Genomic DNA, 17,189 nt, shown 5'->3' with positions numbered 1-17,189 from the left:
GTTGGATTTCTGGTCATCCGACAGATGTAAGTAAATATTTACTCTCGCTAGTTGCTAATTTTGTCTTATTACTGGTTGGAGCGCGTAGCATACAGTGGGTTTAATGAGAGATTTTTCATTCAAAAACAGCTGCATGCTACAGCTTCAAACAAGGTCGATAAGAGCAGTGAGACTGAACAAAAACTTTAAAGTTGAAGGCAATACAGCCAAAACTAACTGAAAAACACTAAAATATTCCATTGAGCTGAGGGAAACTGCAGTCAGGTGATAATTATTTGCAGGTTCATGACACCGTTCACATTACACAAAGTCATGTGATTCATTGTTGATACAAAACTATTGATTAGCACAGCTTTAAATGATGAAGGGGCGAGTGGAGCTTGTAGTTATGAAAAACAGATGGGGCTAGGATTCAGCATGCTGCCCCATTCATGATGACTGGGGAAGAGACTTTGTAGATTGTAGACAGACTAGTTGAGAGTCTACATCCAAATGAGCTGAAAAATAAGTTCAGATCTTTCATCAAAGTCATGTGAAGCAGCTATATAATTGTTTCCCCAGGCGCTGCACTATGGCTGCCCACTGCTCCTCAGGGATAGGTTAAATGCAGAGGACAAATCTCACTACGTACTGAACATGATTGCATGTGACAATAAAGAATCTTCTTCTTCTTAATAGCATTATGACAACTCCTTGGTGTATTATTTGCTGCTATGGGTGATAATTCATGCTCTAAATGAATGCAACAAATTAATCTTAAGAAAGTGGGCTTTAATTATCGTTGTATTTATATTCATCCTTGGATCTTGTAAGTCTGGGTGGGAAGAATGGACAAATATAACTCTCCACTCCCTCAACAACTGTCTAACTGGCCTTAGTGCAACATTCTGCTGCTCTTAGGCATGAGTGTCTAACTCTATGAATATGACACAGTGCTGACAAAGTGCATGCAGCAAAACTATTCTTTGAATAAATAAATGATGAAAAACACTGTCCAGGATCACACTAATAACAAATCTGCAGTGTGTTTGTTTTTATTTTTGAAGCTAGCCCCACAGGTGATTCCTATCGCTGCTGTTCTCTGTGTCTCGTTATTACTGACCGCATTTGTTTGGTTCGTCGAAAGAAAGAGTATGCGGAGTAGGTAGCGATAAGAATAGCTGTTTTATTGTGTGCCACTGCCTTGGCCCCTAATACTGAATGTGTTATCTGAGGGTGCAGCATGCCACACTAAGCTATGTGCATGTGACGCATGGCTGAGCAGCATTCCTCCTCCTGAGTGCATCGCGGGGCAGAGATAGTAGGAAGGCAAAGCAGCCTGACTGCTGACAGAGAGGGAAAGAGGAGCGAGAGTCAGAGAGATGGAGGGAGAGAGCAATACTGGGAACATGTAGTTAAGTGGAATGAAGTACCCTTTGTTGCAGATAAGATCATTCTGCTTCCCTGGCCGGCGTCACTTAAGCTATTTGAGCACAACGAATGAAGCTGATTATGTTGTTGGCAGACCACAAAATACCTCACTGACGAGCAGATAAACTCTGGTCCAAGAAACAACAGACTGAAAGTTTCTTTCTCTTGTACTGTACATTCATGGTTTTAATTGTATTTCAGAGGCAAGGGTTAGTCATGTATGACCTGCCAGTAAGCTGACAGGATGAGAAGACAGTTGTGGCATCAAGGCATCACAGGAAATGTAGTCCACACTAGAGAGTGTTGCGGAAGAAGAGGCTAAATGATGGGTCTATGGCCTCTGTGTTCATGGGGGCGCCCAGCTTCCAGCAAGGTTCGTAGGCCCCTGGTCCTGGGGTCTTCTGTGGAATACACAGACAATACAGAAACACATACATACATTTTTTTTTTTTTTTTTTTACATTATGTCACCATTTTTAAATACAGAAGAGGAGAAACCCCTGTCCATTTATAGAGGAGATGTAGTTCAACATGAAGTACTGGACTTACTGAGTGCACATAGTGGAGCCGTGGCAATGTGGATTTGAAGCAGGAAGTGATGCCTTTTGCTGGAGTCATCTGTGGACTATAGTAGCATGGACCAGGTCCCTCCTTCTAAGGTGATCAGAGATGAAAGCTATCATTGATGGATGAATTGATTTATCAATTTGTGATCGAGCTGTAGACCTGTAGCTGTAGGCTGGCATGTAATCGTTAGCATGTGAGCATATATGGTTTCTTACCTTTTGTCATTATCTTTGTTTACTGGACAGAGGTTTGGTAATACAGCAAGTTAAGACTGGCTGGGTTAAATTTAAGATGAGTACGCTATACCTGAACCTATATTGTAGCCATGTAATCCTTAGCATGTGATAACACAGCTAAATTCATCAGGACTGTAGTTCCCGTAACTTTAGCTCTAGACCGTATATCTCAACCTAATTATGTTGTAGGCTAAGGCTAGCATGTAACCATGAGTACGTATCCACAAACATGGTTTCTTCTCTTTGATGAGGTAAGAAACCTGTAGAGGAAATGCTCTCTCCTGTATTTTGCCCCCTTTTCAACATGAGCTTTATTGAAGTTGTCAGTGGTGTGTAGCTTGTTGCCATTAGCTTGTTAATTGGACAGAATTTCAGTAACCCAGCAGAGTTTTAAAAAAGACACACAGAGTACTTTAGGCCTTGTTCAGACTGCTAGCTCAAATCCATTTCTTGACATATCCATACTGATTTTAAAAAGTCGGGAATGAAAAACCACATGAAATGTGATGTTTGCAAATCAGATCCAAGCCATATTTTGAAAGATGATTCCACTCAGATTTCTACAGATGCATCTCAATCTGGACTCTTTAATCAGATTTTAAAAAGCCTTTTGCAGCACTCGCAATGCAACACACAACAAAGACATCAGATCCAGAGTGACAGAAGTTCCTCAGAGTGGCTGAGTAGGATCTAAGGTACTACTAGCAGAGCGGTCTGGAAACAGTCTGTGGACGATTGCTGAAATAAATTGTCTGCTGGCACTCTGGGGGGAGGCTTCTGCACAGGCAAAGCTGGTTGCTCTCATGTTCTCATGTTCTACCTTGGAAGCAGTGTCATCAGTGTGTGTAGTTACTGACTCCAACATTGTTAAACATGCAGAAGAGGCTGGTGATGTCCGGACACACAAATCCAATCTGATCACTTGCAAATAACAATGCGCACAGTCTGTCTTAAAGATCTGATTTGAGAAACAAATCTGATTTGCCTGCAGTCTGAACAAAGCCTTCACTACTTAAGGATGTACAGAGAAACAGCTAAATATGTGCAGATGTCTTGATTTTATTTGGCTAACGTCATGCTAACCATGATAACAACAAGCATCTTTGAAGAACAGAGCCCTGTTTTCAGAGTAGAATGTGGACCTTGACCTGATTTTGATGGTGTCATGAGTTCAAATGGCGCTAACTAGAGTCTAATCAAACCGCTCCAAATCTGATGGTAAGCATGCACTCAGACTTGTATTATATTTGTCTACGGTACATCATGATCTCTAACCTTTTTAGAGCCAAATGAGATTGGCTCTACAGTATAAGCTTATGGAACCCCATTGTTATGCTATGCTGATACTCGAGTCATCTGACGGATGCACTGACAATATATGCCGGGTCTATTTCAGGGTCCCCTTCCCATATCTTTAAGACCTACAGTATGACACACCATTTGACTGCTGCCTTTCTGGCCTTTGCCAGTCTCTTGTTGTGTTGTAGTTTTTTTACCTGTCCGATCTGTTTGTCTCTGTCAAATTCGGTCTCTCTCTCTCTCTCTCTCTCTCTCTCTCTCTCTCTCTCTCTCTCTCTCTCTCTCTCCTTGCCTTTCACTTCTCCTTTCCTGTTACCCACTAACACACATACTGGTCATCACCAGCGGCGTGCCATGCAGAAATAGCATCCACCCCCCTCCATCCTCCTTCTCAGACATAAAACTGTCTCCCTGTCCCTGAACGCAGGACCAGCCTTTCATTTTCAGCTGCTCTCTGATTCTGACAGAGGGAGACAGGAAAGTGTCTTTTCCTCTCCACTGCTCCTTGGAGGGATGGCTGCTACTGTTACTGTTCTTTTGTCTGTAGGTACAATGCAAACCTTATCTGTAGGATCGAGACAAGAATGCATCAGACAGCTGCCTGGCATTTAACCCCCAACTTTATTTTGCCACCAGTGCAACACAGTACAACATTAACAAGGTTCCTTCCCACATATTTCATCTAATATTACATCGCCGTTCTAGATAAAAGATCTTCCCTGTGGGGATGCATGAATAAACAACAGTATGCATTTTGAAAACTCTAAATAGAAAGCTCTTAACTTTTCCCCATATATCGTAACATATATAACAGTTCTATAATTCAGCTATTATCAAGGTCAATACCTGTAACTTTTAGCATAATGCTCAGCAATGAAACACTGTCAATGTATGCTTCTATAAACACCTTAACTTACAGTAGTATCAGTATTTTCTATGAGGAATGGAGTAGACTAGTGTAGGGATTATTCTGCCTACTGTTAACTCAGGTTCTTCCTCTATAACCAAAGGTTTTCAGGTATACGGGAGGCTTTCTGATTCTAGCAGAAAAACATCTTTCACACATTGGAGTCTGCCGACTGGAGTCACACTGGACTTCAGGTGGAACAGGTGTACTGTACATCAGGTACAGAGTTTTCCGGCACTGTCTCAGGTAAGCTGGTAAGGTAAGAGATGGTATATGTTTCTTGCTGTGGAGCCCCTGGGTGTCTTCATGGTGTAGGACCTTGATGTGCCTACTGTAGACACCACTGTGTCTCTCTCAAGCAAATCTTTGACTGTATCCATTCGCCAGAGGAGCAGTGTGATATGCCATTAGGGTGAGACAATGATCACTGGATTTCTTGAGAAGACTTTTGATTGACTTTACAGCCCTCTCGGGGAAAGGGGGACTGGATGATTTCCCTGTGTCTCTTTGCTGTAGCAGGAAGGTTTGCCATGAGAGAGTCAACAAACAAGTTGATTTCTTCCATTTGCAGCCCCTCTGTTGTGTTGCTGATTGGAGTTCTGGTCAGCACAACCACAATTGCAATGTCTTTGCCAGCTACATGTGATATAGTTTAAGAAAATCTCATTAGTCACTGGTGTAGATGCTGTATGCATGCTGGGAATTCATCTGAGCCATTTTAGCTTAGCAGAGGAACCAGAGGCTTGTGATCAGTCTCAATGCAGATTTTTTCCTTAATGAGAAATTCAAACCTTTCACAGGCCCATGTTGAGGCCAGTGGCTCCTTCTCAATCTGGGCATATCACTGTTCAGTGCTGCTGATGGCTTTCAAATCTGGTTTCCATTCTGCATCTGATTGCTGCTGGAGAAGCACAGTATCCATCTTGTATGAGGGTGAATGAGCAGAGACAAGTGCTTCAGCATTTCGTATCATAGTGCTGGTCTTGGGGGTGTCGTCAGTTCTTCATTGATGCTATTGAAGGCCTTCCACATGTTGCCACTTTTTCCAATGGGTCTCTGACCATCAATGCCCCGATGACCTGCCCTGGGAAATTTATCCTGGTCTTCAAGAACTCACACTTGTCATTAAGCATCACTCCTGCCCGTGGCAGTCATAACAGTACCCTCCACAGCCTCTCATCATGCTCTCTCTGTGTGGCTCCCCAGATAAGCACATCATCCGTCTGGAGTTATGAAGGTGGTTAGCAGAAAAGTTTCCTTGGACAGTGGAATCTATCAAAATTTTGTGTTACCATGTAACTTTGACCACCACCATAGATGCACAACAATCTGTGAGCTCCTCGACCTTTGAGATCACTCTAACCTCTGGTAGAAGTGGAAGAGGAGTGGGCATTGGGAGGACAAAGGGCTGTGCTCCCAGCTTCATGTCATACTCACCCTACATATTTCCACAGAAAACCTTCAGGAACTCCTATTTCACACTCTCTTTGGAGACAAGAATTAAGTTATCCAGACTGGCAACTAACTGTAGTGCTATGACAGCCAGCCCTTGTATGACATGTAAGTCCTGCTTGGTGCTCTTATTCTTCTTGATGAGAATGACTGGGAATTTGCCTTTCACCTCCAAAAGTATTCCTCCTGGCCAATGCAAAACTTTTGTTGGTGTCACCAGCTTGACAAGCTACCTTGAGGTGTACAGTGTTTCTGGGACTGCAGTGACATCCACTCCGGTGTCGATTCTGAACACTTTGTCATAGGTCAACATTAATGTCCGTCATCCGTGGACTGGCCTCTGCATCAGCAGGCAGTGAACCAGAGTTTTGTTTTGCACACTCTTTCAATTAATTTTGCTTTCAATAGCCAGACACCCATTAACTGGTAACTAGACAGTTAATTCTGAGCTGAAGAGCACACTGGACTGCACCTACCAGTCAGCTCTGATGAAGTGACAGGTACTTGTGTAGGAGCTTTCATTTATGAGAGTTGCCCAGCAGTTGGTGGTAAGAGCTAGCTTGTCTGCTTTGGTTAGCTTGACTTCTAGCTCATCCTTCTTCTTCTCAAAGTGTTTTTCAACGCATTTAGTCAATGCCATAATGTACTCGGGCTGAAGGTACCAAACTAGCTCTTTGAATCCATCATTGTCTACTACACTGATTGCAGTGCTGCTAATCTCTGTTTTGCAGCTTGGATTGCTTTGAAAGTGCTATTGAGTGCCATGTTGGAGATGTCCACTTTAAACTTGGTCTTGCACTAAACTTGTCACTAAACTTGTCACTCTCCAGCCCACTACACACTAGCTTTTTTGTTAAGATTTAAATTTTTACTTCTGACACCATGTTTTATTGTCTATGAAGAACATGAGGAAGGTGCCTACCCACATATTCCATCTAATACACGAATCCATGCCACTTGATCCAAGTTGCCAGTTAATTTGAACCTTGGCAACTGGCCTGCTGGACCCCACTCGCTTGCCCAGAGGTGCTAATGCAGGTGTTTGGACAGTGAACCTCGCTCACACGTGTGTATGTGTGTGAGTGTGTTTGAACCAAAGCACTTGGCCTAATTTCCCACTGTGGCACAGCACATTAGAAACATTCTCCTGTGTGGCATAGGTAACTGGCACATCCTGTGAATTTCTGCAAAACTAAATCTTTGACCTGTTTTTGATTGGTGAATCCAAAACCTCACTATATAGTATAACTTAAACCAACCTAGACTTTTTTTCTTCTGAAATATCATGAGGTGACATTCATCACAGCACAATCTTGATATTCAGGATTTTGGGGGGAAAAAAAACAAAAAAAACAGGGAGGCTGGTTTGCCTCCTAAACATTAAAGAAAAATCCCAATTTTTTTTCCCAGCAAACAAAAAAATGCAACAGCCATGCTAGTGGCTCTGTGAGAACGTACTTAGGCAGAGTGGAGCTTTGAGATAAATGTTAACATCAGCATGTTAATGTGCTCCCAATGACAATGCTAATATGCTAATGATTACAACACTTGTCAGCATAGCAACATTAGTACTAAACACTAAGTATCAAACATAGTATTTGAATTTTGAGCTGAAACCATTTGATCCCAGTTAGGAGCTCATTTAAGATATAACAATTCACGCTGTGGGGACCATGAATCTGTATTGAATTTCATGGCAATCGATCCAATAATTGTGGAGATATTTCATGGTGGTGGCAGAGTAAAAGTCGAGGGGTCACCAAATTCATTATTTTAATCATCCTCTGGAGACCATGAATGTCTATACAAAATTTCATGACAATACAGTTGTTGCTGAATACAGTATTTCAGTTTGGACCAAAGCAGTCCAACATTGCAATCAACAGAGCCATGCTGCTTGTGTCAGCAAGTTTCCATGCGGTGGTTAAAGGCTGAATCACTTCTGTGTTACAGCAATAGCGAGGATGACATTCATTCATATGAAAATGTCTGGAATTATGACTTTAATTCAAACAGGTTTGAATCTCAAGGGAGGATGTGTTCCTTCTGAGCAGCACGTGCAGTCGATATTGAAAGAAAACACAACATGCAAATCTAGGACACATAATAGCCCCAGGTTGGAGAAATTAAGTAAAATCACGAAAAAAAGAGACTATATATTTTTTTCGTTGTGTTCCCAAATATCTTCAGTTTACTAGAGGTTTTTCTCTGGATGTGTGGAAATCTGTTTCATTTTATTCTGGGCTAAGAGGCAAGGCTCAGAGAAATCTGAAATTCTTGTCTCCTGTCTCTGGATGGACCTAAAGTTCCCAGTGTAAATCATTAAGACACACTTTTGATCCGCTAATGTCTGTCCACCTCCATCGGGTCAGCTGTGTGAACGATCTGTGCTTTCAGTTAACTTCGCTGCAGGATTTGTGTAGCTACTTAACCTTTGACAATAAACTTGTCTTAGAGTCACTGTGACACCACTAACAGCAGAAAACTGCTCCCAAGTCTGCAGTAATAACACCCTCAGGATTTCTTAGCGCCTTTCCTTCTCTGTCAACACTCAGCAGCTGCCAGCATGGCTCAAATATCCATCAGCTACCAGCATGGACACACAGCTAAAAGGCAGCAACACTCTGCAATATGAACCAAAGCTGACTGGTCAGCTAGTACAGGCCCTCAAATGGGGCAAATGATACAATCAGATACCCTGTGGGGTCAGTTTTCTTTGACCCTTGTGGTTGTCATATCTAGCTCCTGTGCAGTACATACCAGATGCACATTAGGTCTTAGCTTGTAACCAAAACCTATTGAAAGTGTATTGTAATGAAGCCTTTTTGTGGGCAATGGAAAGACTGAATGGTCCTAATAACTAGTCTTGGTGACTGGATACTTACAGGTGGAAAGCTGATCCGCTGCACAGTCGACCGAAACATCACATGCCTGCAAGAAGAGGAGAGAAGAGAGAGGGGGGAGTGTCTGTCAAAAAAAAAAATGGAAAGGAAAATAGAGGATAACAGTGAGGAGAACAATGAGGGAAGAAAAGAATAAGGATGTGCATGATCACAGCAGAGAAAATGAGAGAGCAGGTGGGTGATTGCTCCTCCATCTTTGTGCTGTGAGCAGATGAGAGCGGGAAGGAGAAGTTGTATGAGGAGGAAGGATCAAGGGATGATTCACGGGTTGTCTGCTGCGCTGTGATCTGAGAGTTAAAGAGAGGCTGTTTGTCGAGTGCTTACTTGCAGGGAATCTTCTCCACTGGTTTTGCTGTCACATTGTAGTCGCATGGTGAAGTGTTTATATGCTGGAACAGGGAATAAATATTTGAAAAAGTGTTTGGATATATATGACAAATCACCATGAGTTTTTCTCTTTTTTGTTTTTCTCTGCTGTGTTACATCGCCAACAGCTGACTTCTGTTTCTCACACATCTTCTGTCTTTGTTCAGTGAGTCTGCTGCAGGCCCAATTTGAAGAACACCTACTGTATTTTTAAGCAAAGCGCTGTGATGATGTGCCAAACAATTCATGAATACTGCTTAAGAACTACATATATGAATCCAGGTGGTGTAGAGGGCAATGAGAACCTTTGGTGAAAAACCCTACAGGTTACCTTCAATGAACAGACATGAGAGCACTGTCCAACTTCTCATCTACCTCTCAGAAAGAAAGCAAATAAGTTTATTTCCCAAAACTGTGAACTATTCCTTTAATATGTGAGTTACTTATGCTAACAGGATCAGTAGAGATCATGTCTGAACCCCACCTTGTCCCTGACGCCCAGGGTGTCGATGTCAGGACGTGGACAGTTTTTGAAAGAGTATGATGCCTGGTGCATCAGGGCTTCCTGGATGGAGTCGGTGTAGTCATATGCCCCGGGTAGAAGCAAATCCCCTTTACGTACACCCAGAGTCTGGGCTTTTCTGCCCACACCTTTAAATCCATATGTCTTCCTCACCGGGTTCAGTTCAGCCTCTTCGATGAAGTCTCGGATGTGATAGAAACCCGGGCTGGGTGTGTCCTGGAGGAAGGCAACAGTCAGTTGTTAACTGCTGTTTCTTGCCCAGATGTATTAAAAGCTATGCTTGCTGTTCATTCACAAAGAATAATTGTCAAGCCACCTAGCCTATTGTTAGCTGTGTAGCACACGTTCATAGAAAGAAGTAGGCAGCTGATTAACAATTGAGAGTGAGAGCTGGGATCACATTAAGATAAAGTGATAATTAATTAGTCCTGTGCATTATTACCATGAATGCACTGTAAGGCACTTAGGGACTGGGCTTGATGTAGTAATAGTGTATGACTTTATGTCCGGCACACAGCACACTTTGGACACAGACAATGGGATAGTGGTATGCAATAAATCCATTAACTGGAAGTGTAGTATATCTACACATATGCTAATGAGCCACTTTTAATTGACAAGCCAGTGGCAAGTGTGTGGGCCAGCACAGAAGCCAAGGAAGCAGCTTGTCTTCCATAGACAGGCTATGAAACCATACTGCAGTATGACACCTACTTTCAGTGTTCCCAGCCACCAGCTCCCCCGGCCACTCAGATCCACCTTGTCATCACCCTGCAGATAAGAACAGGATACAAGCCAAGACACAGTAGACAGCTTCTGCTATGATGACTTTGCTATGCCAACAATGTGTTGATGTATCTCCACGTGTGTCATCCTGTGCTTTACCAGATCAGCGTGTCCTCATTAACCACACAGAGTTCTGAGGACTTGAAAGAGCCTTACCTTATCTGTGGTATTACCAGCCCTGGACATGTCACTGACTTTAGAGAGATGCCTATGTTTTTCCATGTGGTAGTATACTGCACTGTACTCATTGTGGTTCACCACCTGCTTGACTGGAGATCCAGTGACACCTGACCACCATTAAAACGGCGACTGTTACTATAGCAGCGACTCCACTATCGATCAATTTTTCAACAAGCTGGCCTGCTGGAGGTCTAAATTTAGACTCACCGTCCAGTTTGACTGAGAGTAAGATACAATGGCAAGCCAGCACCAAGGTACATTCTGCACATGCTGCAGTTAGCCCTCGTTATCACCATCCACCATCGAGTGATGTTTGGAGGGATGCTACAATAATGATTAAAATACACACATCAAAAGTTGCCATTACAGTGCAAATTGCAACCCATTACAAGACAAAACAGGAATACATGTCTTATCTTCCAAATGTCTGGAAGGGGCAAGACAGGGGTCCAAACTAGGATCTGAGGACCACCTGGGGTCCAAAAAGAAATGAGAAATATTTCTGTCAAGCAACTTTTTCCTCTTCTTTGACATTAGTAAAGTAAGAGAACATAAAATGCTGTTCTGACCATTCTTCCTAATACTACTGTAGCTGTGTGAGTGTAAGAAGAGGCGTTCTTGAAATGAGGCAGCTAATCGGCACTCCAGGTCTTACAATGTGATGCATAGCTTGAGAAATTCTTTCAAACTAACCGCCTTCTTTGTGCATGAAGTTTGAAGTATCTTACCTCTTGTGGCATATTAGGCTGGAGTGAAATGTCAGGCACAAGCACGTGTGCACACACACACAAACACACACACACACATACTCTCAGTAGGGCAGAACTAAAGAGTTTCACCTGAAGTGAAAATCTCGCTCTGGGAGCAAAAGCACAACATTCAGCCTCGTTGCTAGGCTACATGAAACACATGGTTCGAAGGAGCCAAGAATTCATGTTTACACTGCTTGTCAAGGAAGTCTCATGTGACCCGCAAGAACATGAGGAGACACACGGAGAAAACGCACGAGCAGCAAAGAAGCCGTTGTCTGAGGTTGTTCTGAACCTCTTCCTTTTCATCAGAGTACCTGACAGTACTCAGTCAGCGTGCATGAACGCAGAAGGCCGAGACTAATTCTACATGCGCTGTGTAATTAACAACTTTTAAAAGTAGACTGAGATGACACTCCGACTGTGAGCTTTTTTTGAAGTCTTGTGATAATTGGTTTTGACAAGATGAGAGCCACTTGTGTCATCAATTCACACCTGAAATAGCTGTGGGTTGTGGTGTTCGTTTTTGTTCAGTCTTGGAACTGAACTTGTTCCTATGCAGACTTTGTGAAGGAGATCTTCTAAATGTTTAAATGTAGATCCACAGGGACCGCTAAATAATGTGCATGACGAAGCCACAAACTGCAGCCCTTACTACTCCCAATGGAAAGTCAAAACACCACATACCTCTTTAAAACAATAAAACAAAGGGTGATTCTTAATTTATAACATTACAAAAGTTAGTCCAACCACTAGGATCAAGAGCACAAACTACATTCACATAAAATTCACTCAAGAGACAGCGCAGAGGTCCACAATAGAGCTTTATTTCGTCATTCATCAAAATAACAAACTTAGTATCTCTGCAAGCTACTGTAACAAACTCAATAATCAGAAATTAACCCAAAAAGAAAAAAAAAAAAAAGAAAGAAAAAACAGGTACACCTCTATTTACACCATGGTTTCTGATGGACGCTCGATCACCTGCACTGCATCATTGGGGGCAAATGCCAAATAAGACATGAGGCAGCTTCTACATGGTGCTGCGCCAACAGCAGCAGACAACACATGGCCTATGTAGTCAGAAGGGGAGCTGGACAGTACAAGGCTAATCCAATGATGAGTACCATTGTGTGTACTTCAAAACAGAAGCCTTTGATCCCACTCAGTGCTTTTATTTTAATGACAATACAGATTTGATCTGAGCTTATCTGAACATTAAGAGGCATTGGCTGATGCTCCTCAGTGCTTTGGAAATTAACAGGGGACACTTCAAATTTAAAATGGTAAACATTTCATACGTATTCTAAGCAACAAGAAAGAAAAAAAAAAGAAAAAAAAAAGATCCTATCAAAAACGGAGCATCCTGTCCTCAATACAAAAATGGGAATTATTACAGGGTATACAAACTCAAGGATCCATTATAACTGAGAAAACAAGACAATTTTCAAATCCGGGTAGATTGTAAATTTTATTGGAAAACAAAAATATACAACTTGGAATGGATTATTTGAGGCATGACCAGAGGTCATTTAAAAAAATAAAAAGAAAGAAAGAAAAGTAAAAGTAGTGAGTAAAACATTAAAAAGCATGGTAAGATTAGTCGTTTTCTGGTATATAGAACAGCAGATACAAAAAGAGTTTGTACGAGTACCTAGGAGATACACCCGTGTCATTTTTTTGCAGTAGTGCAATGCTGAGAGATTTCCATATATACTTTGTCCATAGTCCATGCAGAGTTTAAACTCCTCTACATTGTTTCCATGCCAACAGTGTTGCCAAGTGACAACCAGCTGACAGGTTTCCAATGTCGCCATGCGTGGAGGGGCCCCGAGCACACAAGACGGGAAGATTCGAAGTTCTCCGGCTCCCAGGGGCCTCCACAGGCATCTGGTTGTATGACCATTCCGTCACTCCAAAACACCATGACAGCAAAAGAAAGGGACATGGGGACAAGAGCCTATGCAGTTTACATGCAGTTCCTTTGGACAGCAGAAGGGGCAGGGATGAAGGGGGGCTATTAAGATTTTACAGATAAATTACACAAAGAAAAAAAGGCAAATTATTTATATACGAAATCTGTACAAGGCCTTCACTTCGCCGTCATCATTTGTACGAACTCTGCAGGGAAGAGGAGGAGAAAAAAAAAGAAAAAAAAAAGATTCAAATGAGTCTCCAATGAGTGCACCAAGCCAAATGAAAATATAAAATACAACGTCTACAAACCTTCATAGTTGACCTGTCCATCTCCATCAATGTCTGCTTCTCTGATCATCTCGTCCACTTCCTCATCAGTCAACTTCTCCCCAAGGTTTGTCATCACATGGCGCAGCTCAGCAGCACTGATGTATCCATTGCCATCCTAAAAATTACATTAGTCTTTAAGTAAACTTTAAAAAATGCTGTATTTACACGTGTGTGTGTGTGTGTGTGAGAGAGAGGGAGAGGGGGAGAGAGGGAGGGAGAGAGAGAGAGAGAGAGAGAGAGAGAGAGAGAGAGAGAGAGAGAGAGAGAACAGAAAGCATTTACCTTGTCAAAGACACGGAATGCTTCTCTGATTTCCTCCTCACTGTCTGTGTCCTTCATCTTCCTGGCCATCATGGTCAGGAACTCTGGGAAGTCTATCGTTCCATTCCCTGAAGACAAAGAATAGATATTGATGGAGGATTTACATCCAGCATATAAACAGTATGTGTGTGGTTAGCAGGTTTTAAAGCTAGATTGAGTTCTCACCATCAGCGTCCACTTCATTGATCATATCCTGCAGCTCTGCCTCTGTGGGGTTCTGGCCAAGAGAGCGCATGACTGTGCCCAGCTCTTTGGTGGTGATGGTGCCATCTCCATCCTTGTCAAAGAGCGAAAATGCCTCCTTGAACTCTGGTTGCATAAAAAAAGTGGATGGGCTTCTTTAGTAAGGCATAGATGTCACACCTATAGCTAAATATCCACAAGAAAACTGGTGAGCTAAGAAAAATATAGATTAAAAGTCCATGTAAATGTAGTCAGCACAACTTGCATAGCAAACTCTTCATCTTATCCTTCAGTCTGCCAACCACATTGACCCAAACCCTGAATTAGCTGAAGACTTAAAAGGGCATTACATCACTCATGTTTCAGTTATAAACTAGCTACAGCATACTGATGAACCCTTCTGTTTTGAGTTCCAACTGCAATGGTTTTTGGCTAAACAAGGACAGCAACCACGAGATCAAGCAGCAGGGCAGTCAAGCTACATCAGCAGTGAATGACAGCCTGTGTGGTTTGGTGGAGCCGTGAGGGATGAGGAATGATGACACACTCATCAAGTGTGATGAGGCCAATGGGCAATGTGTAGTGGCATGCAGCAGCTTGACAGCGTCATAAAAGCTACAACCTGCCCCGCCATTTGCAGGGTCAAACACACAGGGCAACACCCCTTTTTGTTATGAGGAAAGGCCCGCTGTCTGCATCTACTGCAAGAAACGTCAGTGGGGGGGTGGGGGGGGTGTCTAACTCCTCAGCGCAGCATGTCACTGCAGCAGCTTCCTGCACTTTAAATTATGGTCAACAGAACATGTTAGTACATGGTTATATCATGCCGTTTGTATTAACTGACAATCACTGCAAAACAAATTGCACGTCAGCAAAACTTGAAGCAAGGGTTTGCCCACTAAAAGCTGATACCATGAAATGCAGCAAGAGTATGATCGGGATATTGTGAAATCTGAGACCTTAAATTAGTCTAATCAGCAGAAGCTGGAAGATATTCCCAGGGAAACCACTACAACTGTGCTTTTTCACATTAACTGCAAAGCAAATGTTCCTGAGTACATACTGTCAACAATGCCTTAAGAGACACTCCCTCTGCATGATTTGGATAACAACTTAGTCTCATTTAAGTACACCGATATCCTAAGACCAAGTTGTTACTGAATTTGTTCTTGTTGATTCTATCTAATGAGAACACACCCAGGGCAAAGGACACATCATACAAAGCATGTAAAAGGTGACTGCCAACACCTCAGCAGAATATACAGTCCTTCCAGATTACATCATTTATGACATGGCAACCATGAAAATGCAAAGTTTTCCATGAGGGAGTCCTTCTGCACTCCGGTGGCAGCAGGCAACAGCAGTTTCATTCATTCCTCTTTTATGACCTGCAGGCTGCCCCGTGGAATGCCTTAAAAGGCAAAAGTATAAATCCACTGCAAGGGATGCAAGGATCCATAATGCTGGCCACTTTGCAGCACATGAGAAAAGTAGGAGATCAATGCAGCAATGTCTTACCAGCAATCTGCTCCTCTGTAAGCTGATCAGCCTGTAAAATGCGAGATGAAGCAATTAATAACACTCTAGGCAGCGAGAATATCAATAATCACCTTTTCCATCTTACAACTTCATTAGTCATCCTAATTCTTAACTTAAAAATGATGGCCTAAATGCAGGAGCCGCACATTTACTTAAAATGCTGCAAACACATCTGTCTATAACTGGTAATTACTCTGGGGGCTACAAAAGCAATGCCCGCCGCTGTAACACAGAAAAGAACGTTGACATTTTCGTGCCGTTTAGCTAACAACGTTATTACTGAACAAGGGAGGGAGCAAACACACGGAAATGCTGTAAGACTAGGCGGGTCCTTCAAACGTTAGATTTATCTAGCTACATTTGAGTGTTCGATGACGCCAACTTTGCCAAAGACAATGAATGACTTACAATTTGGCGGTAAATGCTAGCTAGGTAGAAGCTAAGGTTAGCTAGCTACTGTTATGTGCCGGGTCAGTTAATTACAGACCTTAAGACGAACAAATATCAACGATACACACATCTTTAAAATGACTGTCTAACGTTAATACAGCAGTCTGCAGGGACATCGATTGGGAACTAGTCATAACATTACTTCTGAATCAGCGCCTGGGACAAGTATTTGACAAAACAGACAATGATCGACCAGCACCACAATTTAGCGAACCCAACATTAGCTAGGACCCTGCTGGTCTTGCAGAATTGTAAAATTATTAAGAAATTGACGTTGGAGTTCTGTTTGAAGTGTAACCACGCTCACGTTACGCATACGGGTGATACTGCATTTATTCTGACTCAGACAGATTTAGCTATGGTTAGCTTGGTCTACTAAGATAGCAACTAGCAAACTGTCATTTATTCGGCAGGCATTGCGGTAGTTACAGCGCACCGTTAACGTTTGCTTCAACGCTGGTGACGTTACGTTTTATTGATATTCATCTCGCACACTTAAAAAAATGACAACTGCTAAGGTACTGCAACCGATTCTAGACACACGAAAAATATAATCCTGTTTTCCTTACCATTTGGATGTAGATAAAGCGGCTGGTTCACGACAAAATCCGTAACAAACCAAAGCCAACACGATGTTCAGGCGGACTAACAACCCCTACGAGCACACTGAGAAAGAAGCAACTGGACTCGCCTTTAACGGCTATCCTCAACTCCTCCTCTTTTCAATATCAGTCCGCCAACTTCCCTTTTCCTCAGTTACTAAATTAATTGAAACGCATTTGCATTAATGACTCACAACTCCAGAAAATCACAAAATAACTGCAATATCCATGTACAACTGCTGTGAAGTTTTTAACGTCGAAATTATAAATTATATTGCGTATACCTGGTGATCTATATAATGGCGTATGAATACTTTCTGCTACTCTGTGATGGGGCACAAGACGGAGCCGAAAGAAATCGCGCTCTCTGATTGGTGTGTTTGTACCTGCAATGCGTCACTCCCATGGTCTGCGCTGCCGCTGCATCTTGTCCATAGACATCTCAGTCAGTGCCACAGGCATAGCAGAC

At 42.4% G+C, this 17,189-nt stretch overlaps 2 protein-coding genes across 2 annotated transcripts; both read right to left on the bottom strand.

The window, feature by feature from the left end:
* Window positions 1-1,588: 1,588 nt before the first annotated feature.
* On the bottom strand, window positions 1,589-11,438 carry stpg4 (sperm-tail PG-rich repeat containing 4). Its single transcript, XM_076742481.1, has 7 exons — window positions 11,358-11,438; window positions 10,378-10,434; window positions 9,625-9,879; window positions 9,099-9,163; window positions 8,757-8,802; window positions 1,960-2,064; window positions 1,589-1,811 (listed from the first exon to the last, which is right to left on the bottom strand). The coding sequence occupies exons 1-7, from the start codon at window positions 11,367-11,369 to the stop codon at window positions 1,704-1,706; spliced, it is 648 nt and encodes a 215-aa protein (XP_076598596.1). The 5' UTR covers window positions 11,370-11,438; the 3' UTR covers window positions 1,589-1,703.
* A 745-nt stretch (window positions 11,439-12,183) lies between these two features.
* Window positions 12,184-16,834, bottom strand: calm2a (calmodulin 2a (phosphorylase kinase, delta)). Its single transcript, XM_076742482.1, has 6 exons — window positions 16,688-16,834; window positions 15,648-15,678; window positions 14,112-14,255; window positions 13,908-14,014; window positions 13,605-13,740; window positions 12,184-13,499 (listed from the first exon to the last, which is right to left on the bottom strand). Exons 1-6 carry the CDS (start codon window positions 16,688-16,690, stop codon window positions 13,471-13,473), a joined length of 450 nt encoding a protein of 149 aa, XP_076598597.1. The 5' UTR covers window positions 16,691-16,834; the 3' UTR covers window positions 12,184-13,470.
* Between the last annotated feature and the right edge of the window lie 355 nt (window positions 16,835-17,189).

Source organism: Chaetodon auriga, chromosome 11, assembly GCF_051107435.1.
Source record: "Chaetodon auriga isolate fChaAug3 chromosome 11, fChaAug3.hap1, whole genome shotgun sequence".
Taxonomy (NCBI): domain Eukaryota; kingdom Metazoa; phylum Chordata; class Actinopteri; order Chaetodontiformes; family Chaetodontidae; genus Chaetodon; species Chaetodon auriga.
This window is presented reverse-complemented; position numbering and strand designations above follow the sequence as displayed.